The 24,186-nt window shown below is 41.2% G+C and overlaps 1 protein-coding gene and 1 long non-coding RNA gene across 2 annotated transcripts in view; one reads left to right on the forward strand and one right to left on the reverse strand.

Moving 5' to 3' along the window:
• Positions 1-24,186, forward strand: part of LOC130179731 (plexin-A2-like) — a 74,451-nt gene that overhangs the window by 44,802 nt on the left and 5,463 nt on the right. The window contains exons 9-28 of the mRNA XM_056392731.1: positions 638-752; positions 1,945-2,145; positions 2,873-2,969; positions 3,746-3,945; positions 6,267-6,418; positions 7,640-7,757; positions 8,216-8,352; positions 8,903-9,070; positions 10,622-10,715; positions 12,569-12,808; positions 13,470-13,613; positions 14,082-14,316; positions 14,847-14,989; positions 16,169-16,437; positions 18,111-18,177; positions 18,539-18,685; positions 19,751-19,910; positions 21,124-21,227; positions 23,076-23,172; positions 23,904-24,103. Of these exons, the coding sequence (XP_056248706.1) occupies positions 638-752; positions 1,945-2,145; positions 2,873-2,969; positions 3,746-3,945; positions 6,267-6,418; positions 7,640-7,757; positions 8,216-8,352; positions 8,903-9,070; positions 10,622-10,715; positions 12,569-12,808; positions 13,470-13,613; positions 14,082-14,316; positions 14,847-14,989; positions 16,169-16,437; positions 18,111-18,177; positions 18,539-18,685; positions 19,751-19,910; positions 21,124-21,227; positions 23,076-23,172; positions 23,904-24,103 (3,088 nt within the window). The remainder of the gene's footprint in view (positions 1-637; positions 753-1,944; positions 2,146-2,872; positions 2,970-3,745; positions 3,946-6,266; positions 6,419-7,639; positions 7,758-8,215; positions 8,353-8,902; positions 9,071-10,621; positions 10,716-12,568; positions 12,809-13,469; positions 13,614-14,081; positions 14,317-14,846; positions 14,990-16,168; positions 16,438-18,110; positions 18,178-18,538; positions 18,686-19,750; positions 19,911-21,123; positions 21,228-23,075; positions 23,173-23,903; positions 24,104-24,186) is intronic.
• Positions 14,080-24,186, reverse strand: part of LOC130179745 (uncharacterized) — a 46,691-nt gene continuing 36,584 nt past the window's right edge. The window contains exons 3-4 of the long non-coding RNA XR_008829319.1: positions 23,063-23,179; positions 14,080-14,218 (exon numbers count right to left, since the gene is read on the reverse strand). This is a non-coding gene — a long non-coding RNA (uncharacterized LOC130179745). The remainder of the gene's footprint in view (positions 14,219-23,062; positions 23,180-24,186) is intronic.

A 24,186-nucleotide genomic window follows, 5' to 3' on the forward strand; every position in this document is an offset into this window, starting at 1 on the left:
CACAATTCAACCCATCAAATATTCATTTGTCACTTTCATTCCAGAGTTTGTTATAATCCAGAACTGCACGAGTGACTTCAAAAATACACTGTTTTTATTAGAGTCAAAAATCAGAAACAAAATGAGGGGCTATGAAAAACTGATGAAATGAAAAGCTGAGGTTGCTGTACATCTAACATGGACACTGCACAGTACAGTATTCTGATAGATGTACTGCATGTTTTTATATAACACAGTTACAAGTGTTAAAAAGTGCTTTAAGTGCCAGAAACACTTGAATATTTATTCTCCTGCTGAGACCTCATGCTCAAGGTCATTTATTGTCATCTATGACAGAAAGACTAGCATTCATTCTGTCTACATAGAAACTGCGGGCATCTGATCTTTCCATAAAGCAGACTGACTTCAGTAAAGACAGAAATTCAGCAGAATGCTATAATCCTTTATCAGTCTCCCTTATTCAATCCTCTTCTTCACCCAGGAGAGGAAGATGTTGATGACACGTAGAAAGTAAAGAAGGCTTAATCTTTAACAAATTACTGACTGTGTAAATGCAAAACGACTGATTACACAGTCCTATTAAAATTTTGCAGGCTCAGTGTGCAGTATGAGGTAACGTGTTCATTTCACCCTGCAGGTGTCTGTCCTGTGTAAACAGCACTTTCCGCTGCCACTGGTGTAAATACCGCAACCTGTGCACCCACGACCCAAGCAGCTGTTCTTTCCAGGAGGGCAGAGTCAACGCCTCAGAGGTACATTAACATAGACACGCTGCAGAGTTACGGTTTCATTAGCTAATTAAATTGTAGCTTTCAAGAGCACAATTTATCTGTTCCAGTGTGACACTTCTACTTTGAGGACACAATCTACAATTTAAACTCCAAAACATAGCCCCACTTCAAAGAATCAACCAGACTAATGGTCTACAGCCATGCTAGCAGCTCTTTCAGTTTGCATTGAGGTTTACTGTTGCTTTGTGCTAAAAGCTAACATGCACACAATGAGGATACCAGCATGCTGATGTTATGCAGGTATAATGTTTACTATGTTAGTTTAGTGTGTTAGTATGCTAACACTTGCTACTTAGTCCTGAACACAAACCACAGCTGAGGCTGATGGGAATATTTTTGCTTTGCAAGTATTAAGTTGTAAACCAAAGTATTGGATATGCTAGTTGAAAAGTCAAGGGATCAGTCACCACCAAGGAATACATGTTTATGAGATTTTCATTCAAAACCACAAATTTCATTCTTATGATGCGGCTAGAGAAAAAGTGAGTCATTAGGATTAATTGTTTAGGAAAAATAAATATCTGTATAAAATTTAATGCCAATCCATCCACTAGATTTTGAGATATTTTACTGGATAACAGAAAACTTTGACCTGCTGAGGGCACAAGATGAAAAATTAGAGGATCGCCAAGGATTTATCGTGAGTGAATTGTATCAACAACCAAAGATTGAGTAAATACAAAAAAAGTATTGCTTTTAAGAAAATAATATGGGAGTATACAGTGGGCGACATATTTACAACAGACCATACTCTTACATATAGTTAACTGCAGTGCAGAGTGTAACATGTAGCAGATGAAGGAAAATTACATTTGGATTAGTGATTTCTTTGCCCCATTAATCCCTGTGCTACATTAGTCTTTCATGTCTATATCACACATTCATATGTATTAAAACAGATTAGATACCACAGACAGAGACAGATATAGACATACACAGATAAACACAGTACACACATTGACAAATATAGATACTGGAGATACATTAGTCAATTAATACCCAGTGGGGAAACTAGTTATGTAAATGGGATTTACAGTAGGCCTGTGTATTATGCAGGGGGAATATTAAGGCAGAAGGCATGGGTAGTATGAAAAATGTAAGGTCCCTCACTGTAAATACAACAATTATGTTTGTTTGTCTGATGTTTTCAAAGGATTGCCCTCAGCTCCTTCACTCCGGGGAAATTCTCATCCCAGCTGGTGAGGTCCGACCCATCACCCTGAGGGCCCGAAACCTTCCCCAGCCTCAGTCAGGCCAGCGCGGCTACGAGTGTGTGGTGCACGTACAGGGTGTCAGCCACCGTGTCACGGCGCTGCGCTTCAACAGCACCAGCGTGCAGTGCCAGAACAGCTCGGTATGACCTCAAACACTCCCAGTGGGAATCTCACAGCTGTCAAAAGAGGCAGACAGCTTGGCTGCTGTGTAGGCAAGGTACATAGGGTACATCAGTGAACACTGCCTGAGGTGTTGAGCATACTGAGGAGAAAGTAGAGGAAGGAGAAAGTGAGCCTGATGACGAAAAGTGGTAAGCATGTGAGAGGAAGGAAAGGAAAAGGAAAAGGGGAAAGGAAAGGAAAGAAATAAATGGTTGGAGAGGAAAGCATTTCAATGTGACCTTGTCTGGTAAACTGGATATGGTCAGATTAACATCTAGGTGTTCACATCATCGAGCATGAATGTGATCTTTCCAACTGAAAGTCACAGGTTTGGGATGAATATAGGAGATTTTCGAGGGAGTTTTGTTGCGCAATGCAAATGACAGGATAAATTTTGATGCAAAGCACACCTTGTTACTCTGTGACAATGAGTGAAAAGGCCATTTTCTTCAGATGTGGATGATCGGCCACCCCAGCCAGGGTTTGCGTCCCTACATGTCAGAGGAGAGGAGCAGACAACCATGGCAGAAATGACAGATGGTTAAAAGCATCGTCTGTCTGCTGCCCTTTCATCCTCTCATTTTCCCCCTCTCTGTCTTTCTCTGCATCTTTTTTTCTAGACTCTATCCCTTGTGTCTCTTTGACTTTCTCTCTCCCTTTATGCACTTTCCACACACTCCCTCACTCTCTGTTTCTGCTTTTCAGTACATGTACGAGGGTGTGAAGATCAGTGACCTGGCAGTGGACCTCTCCATCGTATGGAACGGCAATTTCATCATCGACAATCCCGAGAAGATTAAAGGTAACTCTGCCATCCATCACTGCCAGGCCAGAGAAGTGTAAAGCTCTCAATCCACGGGGGATAGACGGGTCATAGAGCATTTCAAGGCTCCCAAAGGGCGTTGAGAGAAAGTTCGCAATAGCAGGGAGTGTTATCAAAAAGCACCCAATCCCTTGTGCACCCACAGGGGTGAAGGGTGAATCTTGGTATTTGCTCAATTTGGTTCTCGTGGCTGCTCTCGGTTACCTCTCCATCATCATGCAAGAAAAGGTGTTTGTCAGTTGTCATTTTGGGTTGTACATTAAATACATCATCAAAGTCAAGGATATACAGTGATGGCCATAAATTTTAACAGGCCACAGGAGAGAGTTACTTTATATGGGCATAAATATAGGCTACTTACAGGAGAGAGGATGTAAGAGACAGACTTCAAAGAAAGGTTTATTGGATTACTTCGGCATCTTTTTTCTTAACACTTGAAATAGGAATTTACACAAACATGCCATTATGACTTTATTGAATTCACATGGTGACTCTCCATGGTTGCAGTCAGTTATTTTTGGAGATTATGTACGCGTTCTGATTGGTTGATCAGTTTGATTTAAATTGTAACAGCACTCCCTGCTGGTCCAGACTTTGTTTTGTTTCTACAGTATATTTTGTGGGTTTCATTTACTTTTGTAATTTATTAAAATGAGTGATTTCATCTTTTGATGACATTTAAGGCAAGAATACTGGCGTGTGAAATGATTTGATATTATAACAACTGACCAGAAGTCCTCTGTGTTGTGCCACAGTGCACCTCTACAAGTGCAGTGCTCAGCGGGACAGCTGTGGCATGTGTCTGCGGGCGGAGATGAAGTTCCAGTGCGGCTGGTGCAGTGGCGAGGGCCGATGCACCATGAAGCAGCACTGTCCTCCCATCTCCCCCTACGCAAGCCGCTGGCTGGATCTCTCTGCCAGGAATGTCAAGTGCACCAACCCACGCATTACTGAGGTTCGTTGTTTGTTTGTTTGGGCTGTTGCCCAGTCTGTCACTCAGTCTGTGAGTCATTCAGTCCATCACTCAGTCAGCCAGTCAGTCCATGAGTCAGTCAGTCGTGCCACCAAGCTTAAACATATAATGTATTTAAATTATGCAAATACAAGATGTGAGTTATTTGGCAAAGTAGTTAGCAAAGAATTTCGTTTCTGGGGTAGGGAGAGTTATACACAGTCTTAGCCGTCATGCCAATTAAAACAGAATTGCAATGTGGCTCCTGTATGTGCTTTTCAGAAGCTTGCATTCCTAAGTAAATGTCCCATTTATTTTCTAGAAACAGCATTTCAGAAAATCAGAGCAAAAGAAGTTCTAAGTCCTGAACTGTAGGCGAACCAGCTGAAAGATAAATCATGAAAGTGCAGTGCAACTTTCTGAAACTTTGAAATTGAAGGTGGATGCTGCACTTAACAAAGTGTTTTATTGGAAATAAAAAGTCAAACTCATTGACTGATATGCGATGCGTGTCTGACAGAGAAACCAAAGTGAACCAGGCTGCTACAGTAGCTGAAACTACTTTATTTCACTGTGTTGTGCCTGCCAAGAGGGTGTAGTTAAAATCTCCACAGCACTATCACCATGTAACATTTGTCGTTGAAATGTGGGAATAAACGTGATTTGTTAAAATATAGTTGGAATTACAACTTGTGGCTTCTTTTACAGAACAATTTACATTAGTTCTGCTTCTGTATACACATACAATCATGCATTATGACTAAAATGTCACATGGAAAATATGAATATTTTGCATCTTCTGACATCAACACTTGCACTCTGATCAAGTCTTTACTGGAAGATGTGGAGGCTAAAGCCTTTGAACAGAGGCCCGTTGCTTATAAATGTCTAGTCACAATTCTGACTTTTCAAATAATCCATCTTTCTGGTACCCCTTCATATTGTATGAGAAAACACAGTGCCAGCACACCTTGTTGGAGATCGACATATATCAACAAAAAAAAAACCCTAATTTTATCTGTGGCCACTTTCCAGTTTCCCATCCAAATGTCTGTTTACCTGAGACTATCACACATTCTATTCCACAGCGGATGAATACCTTAAGTGCTTGACAGCTAAACGAATTCAGTCTATTTAGAGAGTGGTGATGGATCTTTTATGTCACAAACTCCTGTTCATTCTCTTGAATGAGGCACAGAGGGTCAGGCACAGAGATGCAAGGCTCTCCCACTTCAAAGAGCCGTGAGTCTTTGATGTCCCTGTCACATTATTAGTGTTTCTGAAGGAGCTGCAGCAGAATGAATCCGCTATCGAGTGCTGCTCGGGAGTGGAAGGAGCATTACTCCGGCATTGCTCCTGCTCTGCTCTGCAGGTCCATAGGTTTCCTGCTGTGGTGGTTAACTTTACAGTGGGAAGGACTATGAATAGGTTTCTCAAGGCTTTGTTATTCGCTGCATTATTCATTAAAGTTTGTTTTGAGTTACTCTGGATTTCAAGGCTTTTTGAAAAAACCTAGTCAGTATGTGGGTTACATATTTCACACACACTGTATTGTAAATGTTATGTGTCCTTCCTATGATTACAGGAGGATTACACAGAAACTGTGCTTAAGTGTGTAAAGATTCTCAGTCATCTAGTTCATGGTACTGTAGAGTGCTCAGTCAAAGTGACCAATGATATTTGTTTGCAAATTTCTACAGATGTACCAACTTGAATTTCTCATGCAGATTTCTTTTACAGGTTCATAAAGGTTGATTTACAACTACTAGCCCATACAAATGGACTTACTTTAGATTCTTAAAAGGATCTAAAGAATTGAGAATCTAAAGCAAGCCCTTTTGTGTTTTTTAGCACTTCCAGATAACATGTATATTGGAAACACGGGACCTAAAACATTAACACATTCTAAGGGCCAGTATTTTTTGTATTGAAGCAGCAAGAGTCATGTTTCTGACCAGGACTCATCAAGAATTAGTGTTTCACCATAACTGCATTTCTCTTGGGTTGGAAAGACTTAGAAAAACTAAGTGACTCTCCAGTAAAACTGTAACTAATTACATTATTTTGGAGTTAAACTCTCTTTATGGCACATTATTCCCCAATATGTATAATATAACTCTGGGATACTACTGCCTCTGACTAAAAAAATCTATTCATAAAAAAGTTAAAGAAGTAAAAAAAGTAAAAAAAAAAAAAAACACGAACAAAACAAAACGCAGTAAAATACGACACTGCAGGCTTTACAGTCATCACTTTGTACCTGACAACCACTGTGCGTTAATTCGACTTTGTCTTACTATCATTTCATTTTCCTCTCTGTGTAGGTGAGCCCAGTGGCAGGGCCTCTGGAGGGGGGCACACTGGTCACCATCCAGGGCCTGAACCTGGGTCTGTCCTTCTCTGAGCTAGAGGGTAACGTGGAGGTGGCTGGAGTGCAGTGCACCCCACAGGAGGAGGGATATATCACAGCAGAACAGTAAGAGACTCCTCCCCTCAGACACGCATGGATTCATACTGTATATATTACTGTACATAGGCATACTGTACAAATGCAAACACACAAAAAAACACACACACACACATACAAAAACACACACACACACACACACACAAGAAAATAAACATTCACAATCTCTTTCTCTTTCACACTATTTCACTCACAGACACTATAGCACAGTCTGTGAATAAGCCAGAGCCCAGTGATGCTTCATCAGGTTGTAGGATTTGGTGTGTGTGTGTGTTTGTGTGTGTGTGTGTGTGTGTGTGTGTGTGTGTGTGTGTGTGTGTGTGTGTGTGGGAGAGGGGGGCTTTGCATTGCACTGGTGCAGGCAGAGCCAAAGGAAGAGACAGTCTTTGTGTCGTTGTCGTTATAAGGCTGTCGGCACAGCTGTAATTGAAATGCGCTGCATGTCGCTGACTGGAGGGACAATCTGTTAGCCATGTGTTTCTCTCACAGCCATGTAATGCGATTGGGCTCAGGCTGCAGGGACTTTATTTATATCCTCGTAAAAAAAAAAAAAAGAAAGAAAGAAAGAAAGAAAAAATGAAAAAGAAAAGGACATGCCAGCAGAAAATTGGAAAATTCTGGTGATGTATGAATAGAAAGGTTGGGCAGGGGCGATTCATTGGATGCTCTTATTGTATCGGGGAACGCAGAGTTTCATGCGCAGAGCAGTGTGTTCGGCAGGGCCATTCAATTGGCACACACAGTGCTTTAAAACATGGCATTACAGCTGTTACGAACATTAATTTCAGCATGGGGTCAGTTGCTATAATGACTTATTCATGGTGCACTTTATCTTATTGACCTGACAGGCAATACTGATTTATTGAAGAAACCCCTATGTTGTCATGGCAACCAGAGGTAATGGTGGGTGGCAATCGTGCTGGAGATGGGGAGGGGTGTAGTTTATCATTTGAGTTATATTGCCGTTATAGGTTTCCCATTAGGAAGAAAGATGGCCCTCTGTATTGACCCACAACTTCTATGAAAGTCTGCCTCAATCACACTGGCCAGCAGAGGCCATCTTCCCCCAGCGCAATTCATAACAAATGTGATACAGTGCAGTGATTCTGCTGTGTGTGTGTGTGTGTGTGTCCCTGGCTGGTGTTATTACTTGTATGCATGATGATCTGTTGCATGGCTGTGTTTTTTTGTGCACCCACATTCATGTATTTGTGTCTTCTGTCTTGATAGGATCGTGTGTGAGATGGCTGCGGCTCCTAAGCGAAGTGCAGCAGGTCCAGTGAAGCTCTGTGTTGGCGAATGCAGACCAGAACTACGCGCACAGTCCTCCCAGTTCTACTCCTTTGTGGTAATTTTGACACTGAAACACATTTACCTTGCCCATTTGTTGTGAAGCATTAAGCATTAAGAGTTTGTAATGAATTAGGCTGAAGGCTTAACAGCCATCATTAACTTAAATGCAACATAGATTTTGCATAAGAGAGTTTGAAACATCATTAGGAAGGAATTGCTAATGGTTTGTTCACTTTGTGCATTATTTTCAAGGAATATGTGCTTTCAGAGGTTTTTGTTTGCTTCTGAATATGCACTGCATTATAACTGTTTTTATCTTGATTTCAATAATTCAATAATAACTCTTTGGTCTACCTTTTTGACAGATGTCTTGTTAACTTTTTAGTTCTACACTGGTTTATTCAGCCAAGGCCAATAGAACAGGAGCTTTTCAGAATCAGACACTGAAAAAGACATACTGGGTTGTGTGTTTTGACCTGTGTTGAATGAAACATCAATGAATTTCTCCCACAGACCCCTTCGATGTTGGCGCTGACCCCTGGCAGAGGACCTGAATCTGGGGGCACCAAAGTCACCATTGTTGGGGAGAATCTGGGTGCTGGCAGCACTGTCACTGTGTACTTTGGCAATCAGACCTGTGAGCTGTACAGGTGAGACTGATGATAAAATATCCACCTGATGCTATCCTAACGTCACATGCCTTAAGAATCCAGACTCACAGACACCAAAGTGAGACTGCCTCCACACAATATTAAAGATTTAGTCTCCTCTAATCTCTATGAAACACAGTAAGAGATGGCTCTATTTAAAGAAACACACTTTAGATACAATTAAGTGTCTGTGTGTTAAGATGAAAAGTCTTAACAATGATTTGTGAGGAGGTGATGATACCCACAGCGGTAGGTATTGTTCTTTATGTATTTATAGATATCTATTAAAAGTTCAAAATGCCTCACATAGCAGGAGTCAGGAGGGTGAAGCGAGGAAGCCATTAGCTAGAGCACCCTCTAATTACAGTGTTCCATTCCTAATGTGTCTGTAACGAGGAGATGGGACAGACTATAATGAATCCTCTCTCCTTGTCGTAATGTGCACGGTTCATGACTGCGTGAAGTCATGGATTTGCCACTGCAGCAGTAAGTGAGGAGTCGCAATCAAAGTCATGAAAAAAAAAAATCCCTCTTTTGGTACTCCCGCCAGGAGGACCACGTCCGAGATTGTGTGCTTCTCTGCACCATCGGTGACGGGGGCCGGGCCGGTGCAGGTCGGTTTGAGTGTCGACCGGGCCAAAGTTCCTGGGAGTCTGGCCTTCGAGTACATAGAAGACCCCACAGTCCAGCGCATTGAGCCCCTGTGGAGCATTACCAGGTAACTCTGAACCATATAGTATAGTACTCCATATATACAGATTACTGTCACATGGCCGTACTGATACCTTGCAAGAAGGCAGGTTGCATCTCCTCCCAGTGTTACTGGGGGTTTTGTTGTAATCTTGTTTCCTTACACAGTGCACAGACATGAAAACATTAGGGCCTGTCTAACAAAAGCAACCTGTGAGCACGGCCTCCACAGATCACAAATGGCAGCAGTGTTATGGTTAACAAATAATTGTTGTTGGTAAATTGCATCTAAATTTGTGACTTCTACAGGGCTCTCACATTCTCATGCATGAGTCGCAAGTGTGCTGTTAGAGAAATGTGTCATAATTAATGTGAGAGGAAGTGATCGCAATTTGCAAATTTTGGTGTAATCGGGCCCCAGGTTGATTGGTGACTCTAAGTAGGTGTGAATTGGAGCTTGAACTGCTCTTCACATTGTGTTGTCTTCTGTTTTTCTGTGTTTTATGAAATATAACATAATTTCACTTAAATTTTATATATCTTATTTATCTTATCTTATATATTTTATACATGTTATTATATACAGCACAGTAATAATTTGAAACCCCCATCTTGCCTAAATGTGGCTGTCTGCCTAGCACAGATCACTATGAGCGAGTTAGCGAGCGTGTCAGGGTTTACAGGGAGAGTGATGTGAAGAACAGAGGTGTTGTTGTCAGATATAACAAGGTTGTTAATAATATCTAATCTGTGATCACAACAAGAAGATTTATACAACCAAATGGGAATTATGCTTGATTTAATTGAAATTCTCTTTATGTATTTTACATGAAACAGTGTGACGCTGCTGATATTACAATTAGGAGTGAATTCGCTGCATAAACATTTCTATCACAGCAGAATGGTGTGTTACCTGTATTCCACTAAATAAAAGATGGCACTTAATGTGGATTCGGGTGGGATTACCCAGCACTATGTCCCTGCAGATTAGACTTCAGAGAGACACCCTGGCCCGCAGCCTAGTGACAGGAGGAGCTTTGTGGAGCTGCAATCAAGAGCCTTCATCATGAATGTGCAGTCCCACTATGTGGCCCTACAAGCTTAGGTAGCCTTTGAAGTGTGAGAAGAGAAGGACTGGTTCTCTGTCAGGCTCACTAGACTGGCCAGTTTAAAAAAAAAAAAAAAAAAAATCTTTTCCCTCCTTTCTCTGTTGTATTTTTCTCTCGTTTGCCTCTCCTTTTCTACTTCTCATTTCACTCTGCTGTTTTCTAAAATTACACTGCTGCACAGGTTATGCAAAGATTAGAGAGTGTTGTTTATTTTAATCACATCTAGTGCAGATATGTAAACAAGCAGCACCTGTATTCATGCTATGCCAGCCTCACAGTCATGGATGAATATGAAATAGCAGCCAGCTGGTTCCCCGTTTGATCTGGCTCTTCTGCCCAATAACAAAGAGCGAGCTTCCATGCCAGTCGTATCTCCTCAAACCTGCATTAATGCAGTTTCTCTGGAAAGTGTATGCTTCTATGTGAATATGTATGCGTGTGTCTGACCAATAATTCTTACTCCCAAACAGTGGACACACCACACTGACAGTGACTGGGACTAACCTGGATGTGGTTCAGGAGCCGCGGGTCAGAGTCAAATATGCCGGCCACGAATCTGTCAATGTGAGTGTGACAGCTGCTAACACGGTGCACTCAACCTTTATTGACGTTGCTTACTCAAACTGATAGAAAATGGCACAGTAAAGCTTTTCATTATTGATAGGTTGTCCAGGAGTGTAACAAGGTACATTTAGCACTGTGGTCAATTTACTACCTTTTTTTTTTTTTCACTTACTGATCTGTACTGACATTTTTAAATGTAGCCTAAACATTTACACAGTTTTATACACAGGAAGTGGCAGTTTGGTCTATAGCCTGTTTAGTTTTGAATGGTCAATGTACAACCACAGACCAGAAGTGTGAACAAAGTCAGAAAAACATCCTGTCCACGCACCAAACAGCCTGCAATCTGCTTGAAAAGTCAGAGGTTTTTAAAATGCAGGTGTTGCTGTAGCTGTAAAAATGAAGTCACACATAATATATATAGAAGGGTTCATCCCAAAATGAGATTTTAAAAAACCTGGCATGAAAAACAACTGTGTTTTGGGAGGTGATTTATGGTGCTGATTCTACTTGCCTGAGCTCCTCAGGCAGGTTGCTTCAAAGTGATTGATTGTTCCAAAGTGTTGGGTCCCCGATGGCAAAAGTCCAGTTACCTGACTGGTTCAAAGTTTTCCACTTTGGACCAGTCAGAGAATCGCCTGAGGATTTGAGACTGCACACTGGCTGAATGAGGGTCGAAAATTCTGGAGGGGACTTTTGGCCCGACCTTGAAAGAGCTCAATAATACAAAATCGATTCTAAAAAGGTAGCTAGTGAAGAGATGCCAGGGATGGAATGATGCGTTTGTTTGTTTGTACCTGAGAGAGATTTTAAAGACAAAGTTTACTGATGCTGAAATAAAGACAGAGGACAAGGCAAATATGATATGAAAGAGTTTATGGCCCTTTCTAGTGTTTGGAAAATTGTAAGAAAATGCTCTCAGCTGAGGGTGGAAAAGTTGAGATCTCAGTCTCAAAATGACTCAATTTGTGTCTTTGGGTTTCAGTGTGTATATCTGTGTTGTTGGAAAGAAATGCTGTACTTAAAGATAACATAAGACAAGGTAGAAGCATGTAAAAGGAAAACAAGATGAGGAAAATTACGAATTTAAATGTGTTGAAGAAGAGGAGTTTATTTTATGCAGACAATGTTGTGTGTGAGAGGTATGCCCTGAGCCAAATAAATGGTGTGTTAATGATGCCAGCCAAAATTTGAGCCAGTCAATTAAAACTGCATGTTCTACAGTGTCACTGGCAGGACTGAGATCTAAAGGGATTAAAGCCCAACTTTCACCCGAATCAGCTGCTAAAAGAGGGTCATTGGTAAATTTAATGAGGGCAGTCTCTTTATCTAGCTTATCTCGAAAACATAACTGGATCTGCTTAAAAATGTTTTGAAACACAAAAGCAGTTAATTGACTTGAAACAACTTTCTGTGAAACCTTAGATAAAAACTAGAGCTTAGAAATTTGCCTGGAGCGGATGGAATTTATGGAACAGCTTGATTATGAGGAGTTTGAAGAACTGCAGAAAAACATGGCAAACATGCTAATTCAAGACAGTTATTGGTTATTGGTAAAATAGTGATAATAATAATAACAATAATAATGTTAATATAATGCATAATGTTTTCTGAGGGTAAAATATTGACTCATAAATGTCTGCGAAGATTTCAAAATTGACTTTTTTTGTAAATCACCTGCAAACATTGTCTTGTCTTGAAATAATTTATGCAATGACGAATCACTATGAGGAATTGAATATGTGTATGATATTGTTTGCTTTCAAGAATGTGTGTCACATCAGATGTGGTTGTGGGTAACTGTATGTACCGGGAGATTTGTAACTTGCACACCTGATCTGATTCCTCTCCAGGTGTGCAAAGTGCTGAACACAACCACTATCAGCTGCTTCGCCCCCTCCCTGAAGGCGGAGTACAACACAGACCAGGAGACCATCAAACACGTGGATGAGTTTGGCTTTGTCTTCAACAACGTCCAAGCTCTGCTCACTTACAACAGCACAAGCTTTGTGTACTATCCCAACCCTTACCTGGAGCCCCTCAGCCTATCAGGTGTTCTGGAGCAGAAACCTGGAGCTCCCATCATACTCAAAGTAAGTTAGAGATGATATGACTTGCTGCTGGTATCATAGTTTCTTTTTTTATTTTGCTGCAGCATTTAGAGAAAATACTTTCAAGCTTATAAGTATTTACCATAAACAAGGAAGCTGAATGTGCAGTATACAAGATGCAGTATTCATTACTCTTGTTTAATGTCTGCTATGCCATGTCCTCATTACTGTAATCCCCAATGTTCCCCTTAATGATCAGCACTATCCGATTTTCTTAGCAATTAGCGATGCTACACAAAAAATATCATTGTATCATAAAGTTTAACCTCATTTCTTAGTAATTATACTAATACCTCAAAATTGCATAGTAATAACTTATTGAGGTTATGAGGTTTTGCCATGTATAGGATCAGTAAGACATGACACTACAAACAGATGTCTTGGAACCAACAGAAAAAGTCCCAAAGGGGTAAAAGACCTGAAAACTTTACATTGTTTGGGAAGCAGAGCTGATTTGTATTTTTAGCAGTATAATGCAGTTCCTCCAGAAGAGGTCCAATCTGAAGACTTAGACCAGAACTTTGCTTGTAGGCTCTCAATCAACTGTTTAGTAAGAAGTGTGTGGTCTTAAAATGTGTTTTATGTTTGATATATCATTATTTGCAGTTATGTACAGTATACTGCTTCTCTAATATTGCTGCAGGGACGTAACCTGGTGCCATCTGCATCTGGTGGAGCCAGGCTGAATTACACAGTGCTGATTGGGGATACGCCCTGTTCTCTCACTGTGTCGGACACTCAGTTACTCTGTGAACCGCCAAACCTCACCGGGCAGCACAAAGTCCTGGTCAGTCTAATGCATTTTCTGCCTGTCCAGTGATTCACTATCTGTCTGTCTGTCTGTCTGTGTGTCTGATTTGCTGTCTGCATGGATGTGGGTCACTGTCTGTGGGTCAGTGTTTGTCTGTGCGTCAGTGTGTTTGTGGGTCACTGACAGGCTTTCAGTTAGTCGCTGTCTTTCTGTCATTGTCCGTCATTCATGGTCTGGTAAGTTCCCAATTACAGCACCCCTCCCCCAGAATTATTGACAGGCACTCTTGTAAATAATATGAAAAGAGCTGTAAAAAGAAAACTAAGCTGGCGTGTCTAGAAGTTCTTTTACCCAAAGCCAGTTGTTCAGGAAAATCATCCATTGTAATTACCAATTGAATTCTTCATCAACAGTCTTTTGATGTTTTATTATTTGAGCATTTTCAACAATGTTTTGAAGTCCTGTGTTTGTACCTGTATTATTATCATTATTATTACTGCCCAGGTCCAAGTAGGAGGACTCCACATCTCCCCTGGAGAAGTTCACATCCGGTCTGACAGCCTGCTCACCCTTCCTGCTATCTTCAGCATCGCAGCTGGAGGAGGGCTGCTCCTCATCATCGTCATTATAGTCTTGCTGGCCTACAGACGGAAGTCACATGAGAACGACCTAACTTTGAAACGCCTGCAGATGCAGATGGACAATCTGGAGTCCCGGGTGGCTCTGGAGTGCAAGGAGGGTGAGTGAGACGGATTATAAATCCTGTTGATTAAAACTGCAACACTCCAAAAGAACATCTGATTTGTAGTTGCATTACACTGCCATCTGTTGAGTACTGATGTTTTGACTGATGATTCTAGTTTTACAAAATGATTTATTTGAATGAAGATTTATTTACTTATATGTACTGGTTGGAGACTAATTGAACGTCTAGGTGAATGCCCAGTGATGATTGAAAGCTTTGGGTATGTTATTTTATAGCTATATGTTTGTTTACTTATTGAATTTTTGTCAACACTGGGCCAAGATACCTGTATTTTAAGTTGTAATAACACAACACAAAATGTCACACTATAACTCTATCTATATCTAGTAAAACTCCTAATTAACAAACCCAACATTAATTATATACTGTGAGATCCATTATGAACTAAAGTTCTTTCAGAGAGTGTTAAGGGCACTCTCTTCAAAATATGGCTTTTAAATTTTCAAGGATATATATTGGAATCAGTCAAGAATGGGGGAAAAAAATGTAATTTTATTGTGCAGCCTTTGCAGAACTACAGACGGACATCAACGAGTTAACCAGTGATCTGGACAGGGCTGGCATCCCCTACCTGGACTATCGCACATACGCCATGAGGGTTCTCTTCCCCGGCATTGATGATCACCCTGTGCTCAGAGAGCTGGAGGTGAGGGACCCCTGAAGCGGGGCTGCACTACTTGAATCCAGTTTCAACTATTTTTCTGACATCTTGACCTTCAGGCTCCAGGCTCCAAAACTAAATTGATTTTGGCTTGTTGGCAAGTGCTGTCAAACTGCTCTCGAACTGAGCAGTGTGAGCAAATGTCAGTCTACTCACTGTGGTTTGAGGTCTGTTTAATGGTGTCCACCACAGCTGAGGTTTGTGAGCAGATTTTGATGCCTCTCTCAGTGCTTTAGTCATGCACCTGTTTGGAGTCAAACTTCTCTTGGTCTTAGCCATTTTATTTGGACTCTCTGCTTTTATGTGTAAAACTTTTCCAACACATAATTTTTCTACACTTGATCCTACGTTGTTGTGGAAACTTCATATGAAGATGTCACAAAGTGGTTGTAAAACGCTGTATTCTGTATGCTGCATGTATTGATGTGTCAAAATCCTAAACATTAATCAGCTAGCTGTTGAGGGATGCAGTGGAGGTCTTTCAAACCTACATTTCAGTTGAATTTGAAGACAATCCCTACGCATTATTATTTAAGGAGTGTTCGCTGCCTTTGTTGAAGTGAAGACGTTTGAAGACGTTTTGCTCTGCTCTGATCTTGGTCTAGATCCCTAAGGACCTCGTCTCCTCTCACACTCAAGAGAACCTGGTGTTAATATTTAGCGTTTTTTTTGTTGTTGTTGTTTTTATTATAGCCCTGATCTTAAGGGTTTAAATCTGAAGCACTTTATACCTAATTTTGAATCAGCTCTGATGATGAACCCCTTTCCCTAATTTGGAACAGCTTGTCACATATTCGTTGGCAAAATTTGAATGAGGTCAGTGTTGCCAATGAGACTTTAATCAAGGCATTATTGTGATCACATTGATTTAAAAAAAGATCTCTGTTCAGAAGAGCCTTTAATTGCAGTTTTAAACATCCTGACTTTTTCATCAAAGTAACAGGCCCATTTTTCACGTCACTGCCACTGGGGTGAGCCTGTAGCCGCACTAGTGCTTCTGTTTTGCACACAGATGGTTTATGAGGATTTATGTGCGTATTTCATTACGTCTTCATGTTTTCCATCTATGTTATGACTTTTCTCATCCTTGAGTGAGTATTATTTAATGAGCGTGTGCATCTTTGTGTGTGTGTTTGTGTGTGCAAAAATGCATGATGCGTGTAGGTGCCAGGGAGCGGACAGGCGAATGTGGAGAAAGCCTTGAAGCAGTTTGCTCAGCTGGTGAATAACAAGGTTTTCCTGCTGACATTCATCCGTACACTGGAGCTGCAGCGCTCTTTCTCCATGCGTGACCGCGGTTACGTCGCCTCGCTCATCATGACTGCTCTGCAGGGACGGCTGGAGTACGCCACAGACATCCTCAAACACCTGCTCTCAGACCTTATCGAACGCAACCTGGAGAGCAAGAACCACCCCAAACTACTCCTCCGCAGGTGATTAAAGATTCTAATAAAAAGCTGGTTATACATTTTTGAAAAAAATACTTCAACCGAAGATTGAAGTTATTTCCTGTTCTTAAAGTTAATCATTCTGGAAGAGTGTGCCACTTTCTTCAGCTGAATATCTCACTGTGAAAATAAACTGTAAAATTATGAGGTAAAAGATGTCCAAAGAAGAAGACCGTGAGGTTAAATTTATATTTAAATTGTACACATTTGTTGCAGGGAGTTGCTCTGTACAACCACAGTCTTTGGGGATTAGGTAACAGTTATAGCTCAGAGAAATGGATTTTCCTTATATGAAGATATTACTACTTTTTTTTAAAGACACTCTTGAAAGCTTGAAAGTTAAGCGTATTATAAGTAAGAAGTTTTAAAACTCATAAAAAGGTTTGACTTTTGAGGAGAAATCATGTACTGTATATGGTTCAAACATTGGCTGTGAATTTGAGGTACCCAAATTGGACTTATTTTCTACTGTGGTCAGAGGATTTGAACTCGAGGCCTCCGAGTCACAATCCTGACCGGTTCTGATAACCCTGCTTATCTTTTGGCATAGATAATTCCTTTGTGCATTGTTCTTTCCAGCCCAGTTACCACACTTCTGATGGATGAGTAACTAGGCCAGTGAAGGAAAGCCCACCTCTGTTCAGCTTTGTTTTGTGCAGCGGCGTGAAACAGCCGTTACCAGTGTGAGAAACAAGGTGCGCGAGCAGACAGGTGAAAGACAGGAGCAGTAAAAGTGATAGAGAGTGGGAGAGACCAACAGAGGAAGAGAACCTAATGGGGAAGAGTGAGTGCAGCGGCGGCAGAGTTGTTGTCAGTCTGACTTATCTTCTGTGTGCCACTCATGAAACATTCAGCTGTAGCTCACGTTTCTTTCCCCGTCACCTCTCCTCTCCTCCCTTCTCTCGCCTCTCTCCCTCTCTCCTCCACCTCTGGTTATCTGCTGATTGTTTTCCCAGTGCTGAGACTGGCCTACTGAATGTTTCATGAGTTTTTTTTTTTTTTTTTTTTGGTAAAAAGAGGACTCTCTCAATCTGAAGCACACTCATTAAATATAAGGATGAGTTCACATGGGAGCCAGTACAACAAGAACTTGTTAGCCCAAACATGCTGCTCGTGCGGAAACACTCTAAAATTTAATGGGATGCTGTCAACATCCGAGTCAGTACAGGTTAGGGTTGAAATGCGGGTAAGGTCGGAAGAGGAGTGACAGAGACAGCAGGTTCGGGAGAGAGACCGACTGGCTATAATGCTGCAAAAGGGCTTATGTGTCGTTTTAAAGGTACTGTTACATGATTTAGAGGATTTACTACAGTAAATCATAAAATCTTCCCATCTGGGCTCACATAAAAGTACTAAGTGCAGACACAGCAGTGAAGAGGACTTGGAAGTAGACCTCTAAGTTCTGCACATTTATGTCATGACCCAAATATGTTGTGCACCAGCAGCACTTAACTACAATATATCGGAGTGTGTCTCCTTTGAGACCGAGCGGCTGAGCAAGAATGTAATTCTCTGTAAACTCTCCATGTCATGTTTTTTGGCTTCAACAATATCAGGCTCTTCTATGTCTTAAATTATAAAAGAATAATCAGAGCACTCCAGCTCTCTGTGGGACGTCTCTTGCTAACAAATGACTGTGCTTTCTTCTTGTCTCGCAGAACAGAGTCGGTGGCAGAGAAGATGCTGACAAATTGGTTTGCTTTCTTGCTCCACAAATTTCTCAAGGTAAAAACAAATCTTTATCACACCTTACTGCTACAGGTGTCAATTAATATTGTATCAGCATTGATTTTGAAATAGGCTGCTGTGCCTGGTTTTGTTGTGGCTGTGATGGTCTAAGTTTCTAACAGCGATGTGTTTTATGGACATTGTGGAGGGACAATGGCTATCTCTGGGGTCACATATATCTCCAAGCTTTGCAATTTCTAAGGAGAGAAAGATCTGTTTCATTATGTTTGATGTGTTGCTGAGTCTCATCGTCTGCGCTGATGAATACAGATCTCTCTCCTTCCCTCCACCTTATTATGTCTTATTTTCCTTTCTCCCACCTTTCGCTCTAATCCCTGGGTTCCCTTCCAAAACAAAGGAGTGTGCTGGCGAGCCTCTCTTCATGCTGTTCTGTGCCATCAAACAGCAAATGGAGAAGGGACCCATAGACTCCATCACTGGAGAGGCACGCTATTCCCTCAGTGAGGACAAGCTCATCCGACAGCAGATTGAATACAAGACGCTGGTGAGTCATGAAGACGTTAGAGACTGGGAAAAAAAAAAAAAAAACTGTCTGTATTAATTTTGGCATCCCTCTTGGCAAAGAACCTTGACAGATCCACAGAAATGTGCCATGTGTCGAGGCTGTGTGGTTGTAATTTTATGAATCCTTTGAATGTTGGAATAGTGTTAATAACATGGCAATAGTGGGCAAATAATCTTGCATAGCTGGATGTCCATCTCATCAAGCTCAGGGAGATTCTAGACAACGTTTCTAGAAACAAACAAACTGAGAAAATAAGACCTAAGAGTGTTGACAAGTCCACTCAGTTAGCTTTGAATTTAATGCCAACTCCGGCTTCATCCCCAAGAAATATTCCCTCACTGGCTTCCCATTACAATTCATTACATTAATTTGGCTTTTGTCCATTTTCTCCTGTATACGTGCACTGGGAGGAATTTGAGGTTTAGTGACTTGCTCAATAGCACTTAAACATATAGACACGAGGAGCCAGACATCAAACCACCAACCCTACAATTAATGGTTGACCTGCTCTACGACCTCAGCTAACACCCACAGTGTCATTTTATAGATTTTAAGTTAAACAGCTGTCTTGGCTCGTTTCTAACAAACTTTGTGCTTTAAGTTGAAGAAATTAGTGGGAAAATTATTTAAAAGAATAAAGATTCACACATTTTAACTGATAAATATAATCAAAATTACTGAGGCTTCAAAATGGTTACTGGTGTATGCTAATCAGTGAAGAGTTTGTGAGGTAGAGGTTCCCACAACCAGCCCGTCAGGATAACTTCCCCCTCAGGCTTTAGCTCCAAAGCAGGATGACACCTCTCTGATCGCCATGTCGGAGAGTCTGTGTCTCATTACTTGTTTAATGCCCCTGCTAGAGCTGCACAGTCGCATCCTGGAGGTGTGAAATTACATTTCAGGCCAGGATCCTCTCCACCAGGACATTTTGGTGAGGAGTAGGTAATGAAAGAACTTTCCTCGCAAGCAACACCTCTCTCTCTGTCTCTTTCTCTTACTCCCACCTACCCTCCCCTACCTTCTCTCTCTATACCGGATCCCCAGACACTGAGCTGTGTGAACCCAGACAATGAGAACAGCCCGGAAATCCCTGTCAAGGTGCTCAACTGTGACACCATTACCCAGGTAAAGGAGAAGATCCTGGATGCGGTGTACAAGAACATGCCCTACTCACAGCGCCCACGAGCTGCAGACATGGATCTCGGTGAGACTTGACTGGGTGGAACCATACTGTGTGAAACTATTTAATTCCACTTGCATTATATAGTCTGAGATAAAACATAAAGTGAAAATTTGCCATGGCACATGATGTGTTGGAATACTGACAGAAGGGGAAAAATACAGTTGAGAGTGGGCAGGGCTGGGGAGTTATCACAGGTGTTTCATTGAAGACGAATGACATCAACAAAGGGCTCAACATCAGTTTCTGGAAGACAACCCCCTCCCCGTGACTGTTTACATTCCGAAATCAGAGCAACACTCTCCAACACTGACGTTAAACCTTACTGACAGCGCACCTACACTTAGGCTTACGCCCACAACATGTCATCCAATACTGAATGACTTGGCACAAATCCAGCTGACATGCACCTTCAAAGGAAGTAAATAAGACACCTTGTCGGTAGTGCCTGATATTGCTTTGGGTTTGTAGTTTTATACCTTTAGGGGCTTTTATAGGTTACGGATTTGGAGAGGATCATTTTCTCCTTGTTGCTTTGGGCACCTTAAATCCCTGGGGGGTTCCAGAATAACTTTTCCACTGGTAGCACTGGTGCTCCCTGCTCCCAACTTTCTCAGTTGGTGGCACCCCTTTTTTTCCCCACTATGTTATAGTCAGTGTTAAACTTGACGTCAGTTCTGTCCGAGTCGGACTCTGCTAATTTTTTTTTTTTTTTTTTTTTTCAAATAATAAACGATTGCTGGATTGATCTTAATAATATGGCAACAGTGAAGTGGATTGTTTCACAGGTTTGAAAGTGCAGGCAGGCAGAGACAAATTGAGCAAGTGAGGAGGAAAAAGTATTCAAACACAATAGCTAACACAGCACCCGTGCACTCGCACTAATGCCACCATGAAACATTTTTACTCCCACACTATCAGAAAACAGTGGCATGTATCACTATTTTGGCAACAGTCTGGAGCCCTGACACTGTGTCATTTGTAGTTTATTTACAGAATCATAATCACATAATTGTCCGGCAGAAATATACAGGATGGTGTGACATTTTGGCTGCTACGCTTGACATCTTGCAGAGATTCAAAGAACAAACTAACACAGTACACAAGGTCAACATGACCTCACCTGCAGCACAACGGGACAGCGAGAGACAAACAATGGACATTAGACAATATGAAACTGTCATTTCCCAAAATGCCATGTGTCACACATTCACTATGGATGTTATTTTTCCTATAGAGTGGCGGCAGGGCAGAACAGCTCGTGTGGTCCTCCAGGATGAGGACATCACCACCAAGATAGAGAGCGACTGGAAGCGACTCAACACACTCATGCACTACCAGGTCTGTTCAAAACATGAATACTAGGGTTGCTAGTAGATTAAGCTATCACTTAATCTGCAAATTCGTTTGCTTGATTAATTGATCAATCAACTATGAAACACTGGCCATCACATAGTTGTACTCAAGTTGCTCATTTTGTCCAACCAGAGCTCCAAAACCCAAAGATACTGAATGTAAAATAACAGAAAAAAGACAAAAGTAGACAATACTCACTTTTATGAAAGTGGTACCAGCAAATGTTTGCAATTTTAGTTTGACTCAGTGACTCAAACAACTACAATATGATTAGGGCTGCAACAGTAGCGCACAAGCTTATCTGGTTAAGGCTGAGGCCTAAAAAAAAAAAACAACTAGTAAATGATCAGAACGTTAGAAGATTATTATCCTCTGTTCATCCAGTAGTCATTTCAGCTCTAGTTAAGGGGCATACTTAAAAGCTATTGCACTTACAAACCCAAAAGCTTTCTTAACCTTTTTTTTTTTTTTTTTTTAAAGAACTACGATTATCCAGTAGCTCAAGGACGTCACAGCAGACAATGTGGTGGAAGGACAGGGCACAACTCGTTCATATTCATAACACTCACCTCACCCCTGCCAACATTTTTTCAACCTCTGAGACACAAGCACGTTTAGTCAGCTGAACACGCACTTCAGTGCTTGTGTCTTTTACAACATCTTTTGTTTTTTTCAGCTCATTAATACGACGACACGGGTCACCAGCCTCAGATGAGTCATCCCTTCCCTTTGACAGTCTCTGTTTGTCTCTTGCCAACATTTCAGAATACTTACTCAAACAAACAGAGAAATAAAGACAAAAGGAAATCTACATTTTCTCCACTAAAAGCAGGTTTTGATAAGCGAGGGATAGACTAGCTCTTATCTGTCAAGCAGATAAACAATTTTGCTCTTTCATTTTTAATTTCTCTGCCAGGTGTGGAAATGTTTGATTGGATTCCACGCTGGATTTGTATTAGCTGCATTTGGTGCTCATGCAGAACAGTAAGCGTGAATTTTGCTCACGCTGCAGATGACCTTACATCGTCTGCCGAGCAGTGCAGCAACAGTATAGAGTATTTACCTGGAACGACTGCACAGATAAAACATACCGACACTTGCAATAAGCCTCTGCTTAGCCATCGTAACTTCAAAACAATCAGCAGTCAGTGAGCTACACATGAAAAACACATAATTACTTCAACACGTGTGGTTTTCGGCACTTTATCACGGCAAGGCAATGTTGAGTTTTAGCAGGGCCAAGGCATGCTTGAAATAGTAGTTTAATCTACACCAAGAAGACCTCTGAATTCATTTAGTTGTACTGAAACTGCCTCTGTTAGTAACGAGTCACTGAATCTTTAATGAGGAAAGAGGTTGCCACTCACCCATTGTGGGTCTAGAGCGGAGTTCTGGTCTGTGGTAAACCTACTTTCCATTCCTTCACCTCGACTGCATTTGACATCTGACATTCACTTGACTGAATTTTACTGCAGTGCAGAGGAATTTCTACTTTTTTCACAAAATCCTCTTACATTTTGTTCCTCTTTTGTAGTTGAAGTTATTGTTAGTGATTAATGCTGTGCTGTCTGTGTTTCTATCTAGTTGATGATGATAGATTTTTACAGTGTGTTTTCCTTGAACTAAAGGCCAGCCATTCATAAGTTGATTGTAATTATTGTGACTCACCTGCCCATGGCAGACTTTCATGAATCATTATTTCACAAATACCTTGGTCCTTGGATTTTAATCTCAAAGAATTTTTCTAAATTCTAGCAGTGATTACTTTTGACCATCAGCTGCAAGCTACGAATTAATAAAAAATAATATACAGGCTTTACCTTTGTCTCCCAGGTGTCTGAGCGATGTGTAGTGGCCTTGGTGCCCAAACAGATGTCCTCTTTCAACATTCCTTCTTCAGCCAGCTTCCCACGCAGCATCAGCAGATATGGTCAGTACTGTTTAAGAAATACAAATGCTTAATATTCACCCGACATACAGCAGTGCTGCACCATCTGTTGCTGTCACTCATCAGTCTGTTGGAAAGCACATCATCGCACACTAACACATCATACAGAGATGCAACATGAGTTTCACAAATATTCAATGGCACAAAATCAAGACAAATTCTGTCTATGACTACAGTATGTTTAGACAAGCAGATCAAATGTGTATTATTTCAAATAATCAACCATGTGGTGTATGTTCATGTTCTATGTGGGATGGGAAATACATTCTTATCACTTTAGATTCCTATACATCACAATTCAAGTCGTGTCTCTGAAACCACAGCTCACACTTTCACATTAGCTTCAAGTGGTTTCTTTAAAAAACACGACACAAAACAAGAGGAAGAGCAGAAAAATAAAGCGAGGAACAGGGCATGGATAGATAGCATGCCTTCAGTGAGTGCATGTCTGTATCATTACTATGACAACCAGTGAAATAATGACAGCAAATGATTATACAGTCCAAACACACACATCCAGCCTGCCCACTTGCAGGTTACAAAGAAAACAGTCTGTCTTAAATTCAGATCTGAGAAACAAAAAGGATTTTCTCTCCATTTGAGCGTGACCTTGATGACCCTGACGACCAGACAAGATATATTCTACTTACAAACTGCATTTAGAACATTTTGGAATATATATTTCTTTTATATCTCAAATTTTGACCATCTAGGTGTGGATGTACCCTTCCGCTCCACCCCCACCAGCCCAGACAGCCCCCACTCCCGTGTGCCCATGCTGACCCCCGACCTGGAGAGCGGGGTCAAAGTTTGGCACTTAGTCAAGAACCACGACCACGGGGACCAGAAAGAGGGAGAGCGAGGCAGCAAGATGGTGTCTGAGATCTACCTGACGAGGCTACTAGCAACAAAGGTTCAATATATGACATAAACTATATTGTAGTAACAATATCCTGCAGTAACGTAAGGGAAGACAGCATGTCAGTTCATACAGTA

Source organism: Seriola aureovittata, chromosome 2, assembly GCF_021018895.1.
Source record: "Seriola aureovittata isolate HTS-2021-v1 ecotype China chromosome 2, ASM2101889v1, whole genome shotgun sequence".
NCBI lineage: Eukaryota > Metazoa > Chordata > Actinopteri > Carangiformes > Carangidae > Seriola > Seriola aureovittata.